Source organism: Mastigoproctus giganteus, chromosome 9 (assembly GCF_048544385.1).
Source record: "Mastigoproctus giganteus isolate SK-2022 chromosome 9, ASM4854438v1, whole genome shotgun sequence".
NCBI lineage: Eukaryota > Metazoa > Arthropoda > Arachnida > Uropygi > Thelyphonidae > Mastigoproctus > Mastigoproctus giganteus.
In genome coordinates this window covers 160,924,177-160,942,251 of record NC_143583.1, presented here as the reverse complement: position 1 = coordinate 160,942,251, position 18,075 = coordinate 160,924,177, and the positions used below count along the sequence as shown (strand labels likewise).

The following is an 18,075-nucleotide window of genomic DNA, read 5'->3' as shown; positions in this document are numbered from 1 at the left end:
TTGTTCCAGCAATTAACCACCCGCTGGCTAAAGGCAAATTTCTGCACATCTATTCTACATTTGAATTTATGCCCCCTTAGGTTTGTAATCTGAACAAGTGGAATGATCCCATCAGAATTCAGCGTGCTCAACCCATTCAAGGCCTTATACACCTCAATCAGATCACCGCGCAGGTGCCTGGTCTCCAGCCACTGCAATTTGCAGAACTTAAGCCTCTCTTGGTAAGAGGATCCCTTCATTCCCCTCACCAATCTTGTTGCCCTTCTCTGTACACGCTCAAGTAAATCTACATCCTTCCTAAAATGAGGCCTCCAGACCTGTACGCAATACTCAAGGCGTGCCCTCACCATTGCCTTATACAGAGGGACAATCACCTTTTTCTCCCTGCTAGCAAAATTCCTATATATCATTGACAAAACCCCACGACCTGCCCTGGCAGCCTGTCTACAGTGCTCAGAAAACTTCATATCTGAATGCACAATTACTCCCAGGTCTTTTTCATTTTCTACCACCTTAAGTGTAGTACCACACAGTTGGTATGTTTCTCTGGGTTTACTTCTACCCATATGCAGTACTTTGCATTTGTCAAGGTTAAACTTCAGTTGCCACTTCTTAGCCCATCTGCCCAAATTAACTAGATCCTGTTGCAGTACCACACTGCCATTACTGTCATTAAGAACCCTGCCAACCTTTGTATCTTCTGCAAACTTTGACATTAAGCCTGATATACCTTCATCAATATCATTGATAAATATACAAAACAACAGTGGACCTAAAACTGAACCCTGTGGGAATCCACTAATAACGAAGAGCAGCACCCATTGATTACCACCCTCTGTCTTCTCCCACTTAACCATCCTTTTATCCATTGTAGCAACTTACCCTTAATACCATTCTGCTCCAATTTGTACAATAGTCTTCCATGCACAACAGTGTCTAAAGCTTTCCTGAAATCCAAATATATGATATCAAAATTATTTTTTGCATCCAGTTCCTTTGTAACCACATCATAATATCCTATCAAATTTGTCAGACAAGACTTTCCCTTAACAAACCCATGCTGTGTCTGAATTATTGCTGCAGTCTTGTCTAGATGATCCTGCAATGCATCTTTAACCAGTGACTCCATTATTTTACCCGGAACAGAAGTTAAACTAACTGGTCTGTAATTACTCATGTCACCCTTCGATCCCCCTTTGTGAATTGGGGACACATTTGCACATCTCCAGTTGGGAACTCCCCTGAGTTCAAGGATGCTCTCATAATTATGGCTAAGGGTTTGCTTACTTCCTTTGCCGCCTCCTTTAATATAACTGGATAGATCCCATCCACCCCAGGTGCCTTTCTTATGTTTAACTTCAACAATTTCTCCTCCACGTTGCTCTCAGTTATTACAAAATCATTAAGCACCCTGCTACAATTTGATAACCTTCTGCCATTTTCAAACCTTAATAACTCCTCATGTGTGAATGTAGATGCAAAATACTCATTCAGTTTGTTTGCTATCTGAGCAGGATCATCAACAGCAGAACCATCGATATCCGGTGGGCCAATCAGATTCATCCCCTTCCTTTAAGAGTTTATATAAGTAAAGAAATCCTTGCTGTTTTTCTTAGCTTCTTTTGCCAAAGATTTCTCGTAATCTGCCTTTGCCTGCCTAACCTCCTTTGTGACCTGATTACAGACTAGCTTATATCTGCAACAGGCTTCTGAGTCACTTGATAATTTATATGCATCCCATGCTGTTGTTGTTATTTGGTTTTTAGGAGGGAGCGCCTCCATAGCCAGGTGGGAAGGAGCAGCAGTGCGTAGCACACGCTTCTTGATTAGACCGGGGTTCGAGCCCGTCACCACCAAATACGGAGGATGCGGAAAGGTCATTCAGGGAATGACCACCGCATATCCCGGAGCAATATGGCCTTAGTTGCTAATGCTCCTAAAAACCAAATAACAATAACAACAGTTTTTAGGAGCATTAGCAACTAAGGCCATATTGCTCCAGGAATATGCGGTGGTCATTCCCTGACCTTTCCGCATCGTCTGTTTTTGGTGGTGACGAGCTCGAACCCGGGTCTAATCAAGAAGCGTGTACTACGCACTGCTGCTCCTTCCCACCTAGCTACAGAGGCGCCTTCATCCCATGCATTTTTCTTCTGTGTCACTAGTGTCATTAGTTCATTTGATAACCATTGAGGCCTAAAACATGAGCAATATTTCTTAATAGGTATGAAACTTTTAGTGGCATCCACGATTAATTCCTTGAATGCTTCCCACTTAGAATTTACTGTTGGTAACATCGTCAGTTGATCCCACTGTATATAATTTAAAAACTGTCTGAGACCACCGTAGTCACCTTTATGAAAGCAAAAACCCTTCCCCTTAAGGCCGCCTCCGTAGCCAGGTGGGAAGGAGCAGCAGTGTGTAGCACAAGCTTCTTGATTAGACCGGGTTTCGAGCCCATCACCACCAAATATGGAGGATGCGGAAAGGTCAAGGGAATGACCACTACGTATTCCCGGAGTAATATGGCCTTAGTTGATAATGCTCCTAAAAACCAAATAACAAACAAACCTTCCCCTTAGCCCTGATGATAGTTACATCTTTAAGTAAATCCCACATCAGTACACTGATCACTGCCACCTAGTGGTTCCCTTATCTGCAAATTCTTAATACACGAATGTTCACTGCCAATAACCAGATCAAGAATATTACCCTCTCTGGTTGCCTTTTGAACATGCTGCTGCGAACTAAGAGAAGTTTAAGGGATAGTAGAAACATGTAGTGAAGTAGTGGTGAAAAAGTGAAAGAATTTGAAAAATCTAGTACAAAATGAACTCGGACTGAGGAAGAAAGCAATAAAAAAAAAAATAATAAAAAATTGTACAAATAAATAAATAAAAAAATAAATAACACTATTCAGATATGGGAGGGCAATTTTAGCAAGAGGTCGAATCAAGTGATGGGGAATATGCAAAATCTGAATACAGTAAAAGAAAAAAAACCGATACATAGCAAGGAATTTCATATATATATATATATATATATATATATATATATATACACAGTATATATATATATATATACACAGTATATATATTATTTTTTAAACATGTAAGTGAATCATGAAGAAATACACATCTGGAAAAATTTAATAAGAATTTGGTGTATAAGTATTAGGGGTCAAAACTATGCCCATGAGGCCATAGGGCCAAGTATTTTGGTATGAAACAGAAACAGATAGCCAAGTATGGCTATCTGTTTCTGTTTGCCATTTGCCAGTTTGTCTAGGTTCAAATATACTGAGAATATAATTTCAATATAGTTTAATTACTTTAATATACATTAAATTTAACAGAAAACTGGCAGAATAACTGCTTGTACTCGTTATTCTTGAGTTGGTACCGACTTTTATTATTCTTGATTTACCTCCATTATTTTTATTATTAATTTTCTCAGCTCTCTGTTGGGCTAGTGGTTATTCTGCCAGTTTTTTGCTAAATTTAATTTCTGTCAATTTCTGCAACTCTGTCCCAGTCTACAGATGCCCACTTCTTTTGTTGTTGAAAATATTCTCACGTCCATATTTGAACTGCTTATGTCATTCATATTCTGGTATGATTTAATGGAGTTGTGGAGGGTTTCGTCACCATAAACAGCTTTAACATTTCTTATGTTAAAATTCACGACTGGTGCTGTGGTAATTTAAAGCAGTTATATCCGTTCTTTGCTCTGTGTCAAGATTTTGTCACGTTAATGCTGCTAATAAAACTGGTTGTTTCTTGCAACTTGTCAGCCTGCTGGCCAGTCTCTGTACCACCGTCTTTTAGAGAAAGTTTGAACTATAACATACCACTTCGATTTATTTTCAGACTCTTTGAACTTAAACTGTAACAGCACCAATCCGTGAATTTTATTGCCACACCTCGTACGTTTATTGTTTTATGAGAATTTGTGCTAAGGGTTGTTAATACATAAAAAATTATAACTAATGCTATTTTTATATTAAATACTGTTGAATTTTATTGTGTTATGCTTTTTAATATCTTCAAACAATGAAAAATAAGTCTTTCACACAGATGCTTATTGCATATTATTTTCATATAATGTGTTTTTTTAATGAAGCTGATGTTCATATTTTTACAGGCAGAGTAGGTACACCTCATTTTATGGCTCCTGAAGTGATTCAGCATAAACAGTATGGAAAGCCATCAGACATGTGGAGTTGTGGAGTGTTATTATCTATTATCCTAACTGGAGCTCTACCATTTATTGGGACCAAGGAACATCTCTTCCAGAATATTTGCAGTGGCCAACTTAATGTACGGGCCCTCTGGGAAGGCTTCTTCCCTAAATGGCTAGTTGCTGTCCTTCATTTCTTTACTTATTTATTTACTTTATTAATGGTAATGTTGGCATGTATGCATGAAACATAGAGAGCATATCTAATGAAACAATATTTTAAAATTAAGATATTTTCAATTAGTAACAAAGTGGCCGTCTTGAAAGTGTATCAATGAATATCATGCATTTTTAACAAAACACTATTATGAGGTTTACAGTATTAAGGTAATAAAATATTTTCTTCTCCCAGCAGCTTTTATCAAGATTTGTTAGTGGTTGTCTGCAAAGGATATTTGCTGTGCTATAAAACTGTTTAAATAGTACTACTACTTTTGTATATAATAAGAATATGTACAAGTAGTTTTATGGAGCTGCTGTAGATTCTCTGTGAAGTGCCATGGTAGCAAACGTAACAATGGAGAAATTTCAATAAATATTTCCGGTTATTGGCAGAGGATGTATTTCTGTATCATTTAAACTCTTGTTCGATTTATATCAAGTTTATGTTGGATGCCAAAATGGACAGAGCTCTGCTATTTTTGAATATATTAGTATTGAGGGAGAATGGGCAACATATAATCAAAGTTTATTGTAAAATGTGTACTCCACAATTTGTACATTATAGCTCAGCTAATGGAGATAAGAATAATATAGCTGAAGCTATGTTAAGGAGCACATGGTTCAACTGCCATTGATCAGAGGATTAAGATGAAGAGTTAATGGTCATGCCTATTGTTGTTATTCCCCAGGCATTCACCAATAAACCAAAGTTTTGTTTTATTGGTTTTAAGTGCTGTTTACTTTCCTTTTTATCAGTCTCTGAATGTATCAGTAGATACTGCATGCTCAGAATATCAGAAATGGAAACAGAAGAAATTAACCTTTTTAGGAAATGTAAGACTCCCTGTTGTGGAGGTAAATCAGCATTTGATTACTGATTTGAACAAATCCCTGCATGGTCATATGTTTGGAACGAAGCACATCAGGTTGATTTAAAGTATTTTTTATTATAGTTAAAGATAAAGGTTGGCAGCGAAGGTACTCGCTGGAGGCACTTTACATTGGAGGGGAAGATATGTGCAATAGATATATGGAGATGCATATTCATTCCATTTATAAAAAGTTAATAAGATATGGAAAGCATTGGAATAGTTACTAGTCAGACCAGTTCACATACCCTTAATGAATATATCTCTGTATACTGCTGCCATGGATGAGGAATATTATGGGTAGTAATGCACCATAATATGTAATGCACCATAATATTATGGGTAGTAATGCACAAACTATAGGAAATTTTGGAATTGGTGAAAGAAATAAGAGGGTGAAAGACTTGCGGAATTTGCAGAATCTCAAGGACTGTCAGTAATGAACACTTTTTTCAAGAAAAGGGCGAACAGAAAGTGGACATGGAAGAGTCCAAATGGATTAACAACTAATGAAATCGACTTCATCATCACTAACAGAAGATATATTGTGAATGATGTTACCGTCCTGAATAAGGTAAATGTTGGAAGTGATCACAGAATGGTAAGATGTACACTTGATGTAGGAAAGGAAAGGAAAAAACTGACTCGAGTAAATAATACAAAGGTCTTTGAGATAACAGAGGAGGAGAAAAAGCAGTATGTACTGGAACTTAAAAACAAGTTTGAGTTTCTGCAGACTGCTCAGGACCAAGATATCGACGAGGAATATTACAACTTTCTGAAAGTGATAAAGCCCAAGAAACCTATAGGGAAACAGAAATCCAAAGAAGAAAAAATTAGTCAAGAAACACTTGTCATGATGAACCGAAGACGACAAATGAAGAGAAGAAAAACACTGACAGGGAGAAAATTGAGTATACTGAGTTATGCAAAGCCATTAGAAAGAGACTCAGAGAGGACATAAGAAGATTTAACACAAGAAAAGTAGAACAAGCATTAAGGGAAAACAAAGGATTTAAATCAGCAGCCATGAGCAGTAATACAGAAAGACAAATGATACTGAAACTGAAGAATAGCGATGGTGTACTTATAAACAGCAGAGAAGGCATAATTCAAATAGCAGAACACTACTATAGAGAATTATACAAGGAGCGAGGGAATGATACCAGCAGTGGGGAAGATGGATTGCACAGTAGCAACACATACGACATACCCGATATTCTTCCTGATGAGGTAGAACATGCATTGAAGAAAATGAAGAATCAGAAAGCCCCAGGGGAAGATGAAGTTACTGTAGAGTTGTTAAAATTGGGAGGAAGAGACATAACACAAAAACTGGCAAGGCTCTTCACAAAGTGCATTAGAAAAGGTGTGACGCCTAAGCAGTGGAATAATGCAATCATAGTTTTGCTGCATAAGAAAGGAGATAAATCAGAAATTGGAAATTATAGACCAATTAGTTTGTTATCCCACATCTACAAGTTGTTCACAAGGGTCATTACTAACAGATTATAAAGAATACTTGATGAGAATCAACCGAAAGAGCAAGCAGGCTTTAGGACAGGATTCTCAACTATGGATCACCTTCACGTAATATCACAGCTAATGGAGAAAGCAAATGAATATAAAACACCGTTATGCCTGGCATTTGTGGATTATGAAAAGGCATTTGACTCCATACAGCATAAGGCAATGTTTCGGGCACTGGAAAGACAAGGCATAGATACCCCATATATTATGATTTTGAAGAAAATATATGAGAGTGCTACCTCCTTTATTAGAGGTAGCACTCTCATATATTTATGAGAGTGCTACCTTTACTAGGCAAAGACAGTAGCAAATTCAAAATCGAGAAGGGAGTTCGACAAAGAGACACAATATCTCCGAAGCTGTTTACTGCTGCCCTTGAGGAAGCTTTCAGAAGATTAGACTGGTCACAGAAAGGAGTCAATGTGAACGGAGAGTACCTAAACCATTTACGATTTGCAGATGACATTGTGGTTATAAGCCACGATCCCAAAGAATTAGAGGAAAATCTTAATCAGTTATGCACAGTTAGTAAGGAATTTGGACTAAAGATGAATATGGCTAAAACAAAAGTAATGATGAACAAGTATGCCACGGAAAGGGAAATAAGGATTGAAGGAGCAGTAATTGAAAAGGTGGAGTCATATACTTATCTGGGACAAGTTATTAGCTGTAATAATGATAAATGGCTGGAAGTCAAGAGAAGAATAAATTTTGGATGGACAGCATTCAGGAAATATAGTCACATACTGAAGAGCAATATCCCAGTTTGTCTGAAACGAATGAAAATAATGAACCAATGTATACTCCCCACCATGACTTATGGAAGTGAAACTTGGGCCCTCACCAAAAGAATGGAAGAGAAGCTGAGAACTACACAGCGAAGAATGGAACGAATTATATTGGGAATCAGACTGTTAGATAAGAAGAGAAACACATGGATTAGGCAGCAAACTCAAGTAAAGGACATTCTTATCAAAACTAAAGAACTAAAATGGTCTTGGGCAGGACACATAGCTCGAAGACATGATGACAGATGGACAAAGAAAATAACAGAATGGTACCCAAGAGGAGCTAGAAGAAAACCTGGAAGACAAAGGCGGAGATGGATAGATGAAATTCATGAGTTTTTGGGTAGTAAGTGGATGGCAAGTGCTCAAAACAGAAGAAACTGGAAAGTTGCTGGAGAAACCTTCATCCTGCAGTGGATTGAAAATGGTTGATAATGATGAATGCACCATACTGTTTTTAAGCAACATGCTGAGGAATTGTGGATTGAGTCAAGGATGTATGCTTATGTATTTTAATGCATAGCAAAAGGATTTTAATAAGCTTTTAATCATTTTAGATAAGTGTTTTTAATCAGTATTTTAATAAGTTTTTATTAATTCTTGTAAATGAATCGTTTAATTGTATAAAAATTTATTTACATTTATTTATTTGGGATATTATTTTATTTTAATTTCTTGGTTACTTAGCTGGTGTGTAATCAAGGCAGTGTGTGTGTGTGTGTGTGTGTGTGTGTGTGTGTGTGTGTGTATATATATATATATATATATGTATATATAAATGCTAGTAGGTTATGCTTTTAGTGTGGAGAGAACAGTAGGTGCGTAATCAAGCTTTTACTACCTATATTCCTTATTATCTATCATTTCTCTGCCTCTGTCGGGTCATGCATGATATATACATTAGCATTATGATTAACATGACTTCTGAACTTCAATAATAAACAAAAAGCCTGGTATCTATTTACCACGTGTTACGTATATTTCATGCTAGAAACAGAGGCATTACTTTTTGCTGCATCTTGTTTGGTTTTGATGGCTGGCCCTCGTTAACGACGTTGAAAACCTCTGAAGTACAGAACTAAGTACTTATAATATAATATTTTTGACTTTTTGTTGCAGATTCGAATTGTGTTATTTTATGACTGCCTTTCTATGTTATCTAACCCGTTGGCTGATTACACTACCTACTGTTCTCTCCACACTAAAAGCATAACCTACTAGCATTTATTTATTTATTGTTGTTGGGTGCCTTCTACTCTACATAGCAGTAACCCAGGTCTATATTCCATCATATATTTCTCTTATTACCACTCCTGTACCTATTACTTCTATTCTATATATATATATATGCGCACACACACACACACACACACACACACACACACACACACACACACACACACACACACACACACACACACACACACACACACACACACACACACACACTGCCTTGATTACATACCAGCTAAGTAACCAAGAAATTAAAATAAAATAATATCTCAAATAAGTGTAATATATATATGTATATATATATATTACACTTATTTGGGATATATATACACACAGTGGAACTTCTCTATTATGAACTTCTATTTAAAGAATTTCTATATATTACGAATTTTTCTGCAAAACATTGCACCTTGAAAAGAAATTACATGTAAAATTAACCCCATATAGCAAAGTGTTAGTCTCTCTATAACGAATTTTTAAAAAAATTAGTAAAAGCATTTTTGAAGATTTTTCAAGCATTTACTGCTAAAAAGCCACTCAAATATACTGCCTCCTCCTTCCTTCCGAAATTGCGCCTTAGCATCTGGAATTAAATAATCATCCTTTCAGTGAACACATGTGGCCATTGACGCACGTAGGAGGGTCTTTGTTTCATTTTTGTTACAGTTATTAAACCAAATGGGTTTTCTTAAAGGTGGATGTAAACTTTACAATAAATAGGATAGATTTGTAAATTGGTGTTGGCTCAGGGAAAAACGAAATTCGCTGTGGTAAACCTTTAGTGTGCTGCGGCGGCAATACATAGAATGCTACCATAGTCGGTTTTTAAGTAACGCCTACTGAGTGACATTCGCTTCTCGCCTCAGCTGTACCATGTGACCTTCCTGTCAATCATTATATGATATGTCCGTTCTCATCTAACTGGACTCACAGTAGAAGGTTTTCATGATTTTTTTTTTTTTTTTTTTTTAATTTCGTTTGTCATCAATCACATAGGCTATATGCTCTTGTATTTTTATTCTTCTGAAAAGTAACATACAGCATGCATTAATCATAAATTTTCTTTCGTGTATATATGAATGAAAGCAGAATAAAAGAAATTCACAAAGTCGTATATTTCTTTAAAGTGATTGATAGGAAAGGTCACATGATACTGTTGAATTGGCAAGCGAATGTCATTGAGTAGGTGGTACTAACAATTCACTATATGGCCAGAGCAGCGAAGTTTCCGGTGTATGTATTGGCAAGAGCTGCAGTAGAGTAATTTTTACAATTGCGGAAACAATGTTGAAGAGAAAGTGTTTAAGTATTAATGATAAAGCAAATATTGTTATGATATTGACCAGGATTTTAAGAAAAAAGATGTTGCGGAGAAATGTGGCATACTTGCAAGCAGTTTATCTACGATTTTAAAAATTCGAGAATCAATTTTAAATGCAATTGAAGGAGGAGCAGACAAGAAGTGAATTAAGTTGTGTATATACGAAGATGTTGATAAAGCTGTTCTAAAATGGCTGCAAATAATACGTGAAAAGAATATCCCAATATCGGGCCTAATAATTAAAAGCGGAAAACAAAGCAAAGAAAGAATCACTGTGCCAGTTGGTGCAAATATGACAGGAAGTGAAAAATTAAGACTTAATCATTGGAATATAAAAAATCCAAGATGTTTTAGAGGCACAAAATCTTTGGAAGTTGACTACACCTTTAATAAAAAAGCATGGATGAAAAGTAATTTTTGAAGAATGGATATTAAAACTAGACAAGCGTATAACAAAAGAAAAAAGGAAAATCGTGTTGGTAACTGACAACTGTCTGTCACATCCTGCCAGTATTTCTGCCAAACTTAAAAGTGCAAAGTTGTTGTTTTTACCACCAAAAGTAACAGCAAAACTCCAGCCAATGGACCAAGGCATTATTAAAAATTTTAAATTTCATTATCGAAAGAGAATAATAATGAAGATTGTCAATGTGTTATCAGAAAATAGAAACTTGGAAGTTACAATTAACCTTAGAGATTGCATCTATGAACTGGCAAAAGTTTGGACAAACGATGTCACCGAATACACTATTCAAAATTGTTTTACAGAAGCCAAACAACAACTGGACGAACAAGATGAACTGCTCGTTTCACAACTGAAAAACTTTTGGAAATTTCATTATCGAAAGAGAATAATAATGAAGATTGTCAATGCGTTATCAGAAAATAGAAACTTGGAAGTTACAATTAACCTTAGAGATTGCATCTATGAACTGGCAAAAGTTTGGACAAACGATGTCACCGAATACACTATTCAAAATTGTTTTACAGAAGCCAAACAACAACTGGACGAACAAGATGAACTGCTCGTTTCACAACTGAAAAACTTTTGGACATTATTAGAATTGCCTGGAAACATTGGAAATGAAAATGAAATAACACTCGACAGCTATGTTTATGTAGATCAAGATCTGACTACAGCAGAATATCCAAATGAAGATGAAATACTGCTGAACAACTTTAGACGCGACATAATCACGAAGAAATTAACGATGATGCTGAAGACGCATCAGAACAACCCGTAGAAAAGCCAACTTGCGAAGAAATGAGTAACGCTTTTAAAACGGTTCATACGGGTCTACAGTTTTGTGAAAATGTTCCTGATAATGTTTTTAATGCTCTGAACAAATGTGAGGTTTTCTTTGAGAGTCAGACAATTTTTTAATTGTACTGTGCAAACGAAATTTTTTTTTTAATTTGTGATTGTTGTTTTGGTTTTTTTAGGAGCATTAGCAACTAAGGCCATATTGCTCCGGGAATATGCGGTGGTCATTCCCTGACCTTTCCGCATCCTCCGTATTTGGTGGCGACTGGCTCGAACCCCAGTCTAATCAAGAAGCATATGCTATGCACTGCTGCTCCTTCCTACCTGGCTACGGAGGCGCGTAATTTGTGATATTTACCAGCGAAAATTGTGTAAATGTAATTTAAATAAGTATGTTTTTAAAATAAAATATATTAAAAATAAATGTAGATTCGTTTTCATTTTCTAATTAGATAACAATTTCTAGTAAAAAAGATATTCTCTATATAACGAAATTTCTCTATAACGAATATTTTCGCTGGATTTATCGAATTCGTTATAGGGGAGTTCAAGTGTGTGTGTGTATATATATATATATATATATATAATTTTTTTTTTTTTACGAAAACCCCAAACACGACAGGTATTAGAACCTATAGTACTTAGTACTTTGCTTGGGTTGGAGAATGAGAAAACGAAAGAAGATATTTGTTAACATTAGACTTGAACTTCTGTAGACTGTAATTTTCAGGAAATATGTACGAAAGATGGTTGTTCCAGAAAATGGTAGTTGAATGAATAAACGAGGAAGATGAAAAGTTGGTTGTGCGCGTTTGAAGTTGGACAGTAAATGGATGTTGGCTGGTGGCAGCACATCTTCGGATTGTTTTGAAAGAGAGAGCGGAAATTATAAAGCCAATTCAGAAGAAGTATCTGTAAAAAAAGGCATGCAGCAGAAACAATACGTCTATGAGACAGCGAATGAAGTAACTCTGTTAGAGAGGAGTCATTAATTAACCTAACTTCCCTCTTCTGAATGGAATATAGAAGTCTCAGAGAGATTTTGGGGACACCGCCCTGAATGTGGGAAAAATATTCCATGGTAGGGCAGATTTGTGATTTGTACAGAATTGAACAGCTGTTTGGAAGAAAAGTCACGCTGAGAGTGAAAGATAAAAACCAAATTTTTTAGATACAGAGGAAGCAATATTTGTAATGTGCTTGTGCCAAGAGAGATTAGAAGTCAGGGTAATCCCCAAAAGAGATATATCATTTTGCCTAGATATCGGAGATTCACCAAAGATAAGCATAGGAGTAGAAGAATCCTTTTTTGCAAGGTTAGAAGGATTGAAATCAACTAAGTTGTCTTTGCCCCACTGGAGAATTACCTGGAGATCGACATTTAAGGAATTGGTAGCGGATATTTGAGAAGTTGAAGCTGATTGAGCTGGGCAAGGTTTCTCAAAATGGAAACTGGAACGCAATGTGCTATCATCGGCAAATCTATGGATAGGATTTCCAGTCATGGAAGAAGGTCATTAATATACAAGAGGAAAAGAGTGGGGAAAGAACTGAACCTTGGGGGACACCAGCATTAGTGGAGAAGTTAGACAGAGTGCCATCACCCTCAGTGAGTGATCAGAGAGAAAACTGGATAACCAATTACAAAAAACAATTAGCAAACCAAAAGATTGTAGCTTGTTTAGAAGTCCTTTATACCAAACATGATCGAAAGCCTTTGAGATATCAAGAGCAACTGCTTGCGTTTCACCGAACTTTTCGATTGAATTTGTCCATAAATGTGAAACATAAGCCAGAATATCATCAGTGGATCGAAACTGACACATTCATACTGGCGATAGTTGATAAAACAGAAGGTTTCAAGGTAATTAACCTCCATTACTTTAGAAAGAGTAGAAGTAATTGCAATGGGATGATAATTGGATGGGAGGGATTTGTCACCCTTTTTAGGAACTGGCTGGATATAAGCAAATTTCCGAGCAGAAGGGAACACACCTTTGGAATAAGAAAGTTAAAAAAGCTGGCAAAGAACAAGAGTAAATTCAGGAGCAGAGGTTTTGAGAACAAGTGGAGAAATACCTCAGTACCAGCTTTCTTAGCATCAAGATTCGCCAAAATTCTTCTGTCATCCTTTTGATGGAAGACCACAGGAGGCATTGAATTTAGCATGTTGGGAATGGTGGGAGATGTTTTACCAAGATCATTAATACATGATTAGGAAGAAAAATGGAATGCTAGCAGGTCAGCTTTATCCTTGGCTGAAGTGACAACAGAACCACCTGGTTTTGACAGAGGTGGGAGCAGAGATGGGCAAAAGTTGTGGCTAATACCTTTGGCCAAGAGACCAGAATGCTCGGCTACCAATAGGGCAAGAAGCAAGTTTTCTACTCTTAGCCTGTTCAAAATCTAGTTTGGACTGATTCACAACTGCTTTACAATTGTTGCAAGCTTTGGTGTAGGCAGAAAATAAAACTGAAGAATTGGAATCATGCCAATTACGATATGCAACATTCTTCTCTTCAACAGCCTTAGCACATTAATTGGAAAACCGAGGTTTAGATAAAGAACGAGATTTTAAAGTGGAGTATGGAATAAAGGATTCCATTCCTACAAGAATAATTTCACTGACACAATCTGAGCAAATGTTGACATCAGAAGTTTTGAAACAGTAATCCAACCAAGGAAAACAAGAAAAGAAATCTCGCAGGTCATTCCATTTTGCATTCTTGTAATGCCAAACAATATGAGGTTGGGAATAGCCAAGAAATAAAGGCTCCATTGGAAAAGAGACAATCACCAAGTTTTGATCTGAGGTGCCTAAAGGACCACTCACTTGGACCGTGTACTTAGAACGGTTGTTTGTGAGAAAAAAGATCAAGTGTGTTGGCTGTATGGTTAGGATTGTCCGATATTCTTGTAATTAAATGAGAAATCTGTACAAGGTCATTAGTAATTGCAAAAGCCTCAGCATCTCGAACAGCTGAGTCGGTGTGACTATTAAACGGAAGCCAGCTGGAGTTGTGAACATTAAAATCACCAAGGAAAATTACCTCACTTTGAGGAAAGTTGGACTGGAAAAAGTCACGTTGCAAAGAGAGGAAGTCAAAGAGCTCCAAGTGATTAGTGGAGTTGGGAGAACAGTAGAGAGAACAGATGAATTTGAAACAGTGAGGTAGAGAGATTTTAAGCCAGAGAAGATCAAAAAGAGGAGATTCAAAATTCCAAGTCTCTGACAGGGAATATCGGAATGGGCATATGCACAAGTACCACCATTGAGGCGAACGGAATCATACAGCGAATAATTTGGGCAAATGAGATGAGCAGTAGTTGAATCAACCAATAACTGAGATTCTGGCAGAAAAAGTACATAGGGTTTGGCAGACTGCAAGTGGAAATGGACATCGTTGAGATTAGAATTGAGATCACGTATATTTGTGAAATGACTAGGAAGTGTTTGGGAAGTTTAGATCTTTTCGCAGATAAGCTTACTCTGTTAATTAGACAATTCATGGTATATTCAATAGTAAGAAAAAGTGTGGGGGGGGCATGCTGTATGAAGTAATGATATTTTTGGATATGGCGACACATGGTAAGGATATACCCAAATCCTACATCCTACATAATGGGGACTTGACAATGCCCCCGCAAACACGCTACTTGGACTCCCTCCAGTCGCTATCTGGCAGAGTAGAGGTAGCAAGATTATACACTAGCTGATCTGGAAGCCTCCTAAAGGGTTACCAATAGGTTCGGTCCTGTGTACTAACTAGCAACCGGCTCTAAATCATTTTAGAGCTGTACCTTCGAAATGTAAGGAAGATTGGATCTCGCCGTGATGTTAATCATAACCTCAAAAAATCATCAGTCACACTGAATGGTGGAAGAGATGGGGAAGAGTTTACCAGAACTTAGCCCTGGAGACTAAACATGGGTTCCACCACTTCAATAAGCATTGTGGTGGTATTGCACCGGTTGATGAGGATCATCTACTACCTAGTATTGCCTGGTAACACAGAGGGGGCGGATTCCTCCATGTGGTGTGGGTGCTACACATCGACCCCTGCTTACATTGGTTCAAACCTGGGTGGTCACCCACGGTGTTCTTGTGCATGGAGGTTTTACCCAGGATTACTAACAGTACCACCATCGTCAAGGTGCAAGCATATAAAGTGAATGACCCTGCTTTGTAGGCCTATACCTTTATTTATGGAGCTTTGATAGCTGGAGGATGTCAGCTGAAGGTGATTTGCAGGAAACCCTTAAACTATCCTGTATATGTATTTTTTATGAGGAGTAGCTAAACATAATAACTCTGAGAGTTACACAAAATAAACCTTTGTAGGTTTGAGAGCCACACATGGTAATTTTAAAAGATTTGAGGGACACAAATCTTTGAAGTGAGTAGGTGACTTTCATTAAATAAAATTCATGTTTATGGTAAATATTAGTTTTCATTTTCAGCCATTTCAAAATAATTTAATAGCTTAATGACAAAAGTAAAAAAAAAAAATAAAATGAAATATCCCGTTCTAAAATTATAGGGGGAAATTCTTTCCAAAAAAACTGCAGTTGAATTATTATGATTAATTTCACATCTTACGGTATGTTTAAAAAAGTAAGCTTGAAGGTTAAATTGTGGCATTTCCAAGTACAGGTGACCCCCTGCTTAATTCGTTCTGGAAAACAGAGCTCTTAGTGAAGCCACACTAAGTGAGTGCTGCATTCCCATAAGGTAACATGTGTATTTGTGAGTTGCGGGCGGTGCCATAGGATATTTCCTAATCAGTAATAAATGGTAGTGAAAAAATGCACAGATATCGGTCAAAATATTTAATATTCAAATATTTGTACATATAAAATATTCTGCATTACATATATATATAATTATGTGGTAACTACTTACGTATCAAAGTTGAACTTAAAATTCCAATTAAAATCATGAATTTAATTGATCTAATTTGATTATAATTTATTTAATTTAATTGATAAATTTAATCATGAAAAATGTGTCGATTTTGGGTTATACTTTAGCCCTCTTCCTGGTAAACTAAAAGGGGTTTTAATTTTAAATCCCCTGCAGCATTACCACCCAACAATAAAGTCAACTGATCCTTCTCCGCTTTGAAATCTGCATGTTTTTTTCTTCTTTCAATATGAAACTTCTGCCGACCGGGCTAGCCAGGTGGGTTAAGTGCCTGCCTGGCAACCCAAAGGTCGCGGGTTCGAATCCCGCCTCGGACTTGGATATCATAATGGTGCTGCACCTCCGGTTACGGTTGGATTTCACGGCCACGATACACGAAGGAAACAGGAAAAAACTGGTTCCTTCGTGTATTGCTCACATCATACGAAATAAATAAATGAAACTTCTTTTAGGCATTCATTTTCAAAAAAAGTCTTTCATCTATGCTAAAAATTTGTTGAGAAGTATAACACATAATACCCCTCTTCAATAATTTTAACAAGTTCTTTTTTCGAAAGTTTCGGCTCCTTGGTAGTAGCAGTAGTAGTAGTGGCATGTGATGCAAGAAAGCAAGTGTATGAGCTTATGCAGCATCAGCCAAAAAAAAAAAAAAAAAAAATCACACCATTCCCTCCAAATGCCTGTCCAGTTCCTCCTTAAATTTATTCAACCTATCAACTTCCACAATGACAGATGAAAGTTTGTTCCAGCAATTAACCACCCGCTGGCTAAAGGCAAATTTCCACACATCTATTCTACATCTGTCCTTTCTTAATTTGAATTTATGCCCCCTTAGGTTCGTAATCTGAACAAGTGGAAGGATCCCATCAGAATTCAGCGTGCTCAACCCATTCAAGGCCTTATACACCTCACTCAGATCACCTCGCAAGTGCCTAGTCTCCAGCCACTGCAATTTGCAGAACTTAAGCCTCTCTTGGTAAGAGGATCCCTTCATTCCCCTCACCAATCTTGTTGCCCTTCTCTGTACATGCTCAAGCAAATCTGCATCCTTCCTAAAACGAGGCCTCCAGACCTGTATGCAGTACTCAAGGCATGGCCTGACCATTGCCTTATACAGAGGGACAATCACCTCCTTTTTCTGCTAGCAAAATTCCTATATATCATTGACAAAACCCCATGACTTGCCCTGGCAGCCTGTCTGCATTGCTCAGAAAACTTCATATCTGACTGCACAATTACTCCCAGGTCTTTTTCATTTTCTACCACCTTAAGTGGTAGTACCACACAGTTGGTATGTTTCTCTGGGGTTACTTCTACCCATATGCAGTAATTTGCATTTATGAAGGTTAAACTTCAGTTGCCACTTCTTAGCCCATCTGCCCAAATTATCTACACTTGCGGCTTCTCCCTGGATTTTAAATCAATTCAACCAGCCCTTACTAGTTTTAAATGGTTCCACGTTTTTTTTTTAGGTGAGTTTTCTTCAGATCATCTCTCTCTCACATAGGCTAATCTCTCTCATTTTTTTTTATAATATTTAACTTAACAGAATTCTGCATTGGATATTATCTTCAATAAAATTAGTTAAAGTCTCTCCGTTTCAATCCTAATAGCTGACCTAGCCCTAGGTCAGTTATTAAGATTGAAACCTTAGCCTTAGTTCCTTGCAGTGGAACAGCTGTCTTTCCTGCTGCTAAAATTAATTCTTTATTTTTTATAATTGTTCTTATAGTTAAACTTGCCAG

The 18,075-nt window shown here is 37.0% G+C and overlaps 1 protein-coding gene across 1 annotated transcript in view; it reads left to right on the top strand.

Annotated features, from left to right (window-relative positions):
* The window catches only part of LOC150080848 (peripheral plasma membrane protein CASK-like), a 669,094-nt gene that overhangs the window by 100,630 nt on the left and 550,389 nt on the right, over window positions 1-18,075 (top strand). Inside the window, exon 6 of the mRNA XM_090381386.1 lies at window positions 4,144-4,319. Within this exon, the coding sequence (XP_090237512.1) occupies window positions 4,144-4,319 (176 nt within the window). The remainder of the gene's footprint in view (window positions 1-4,143; window positions 4,320-18,075) is intronic.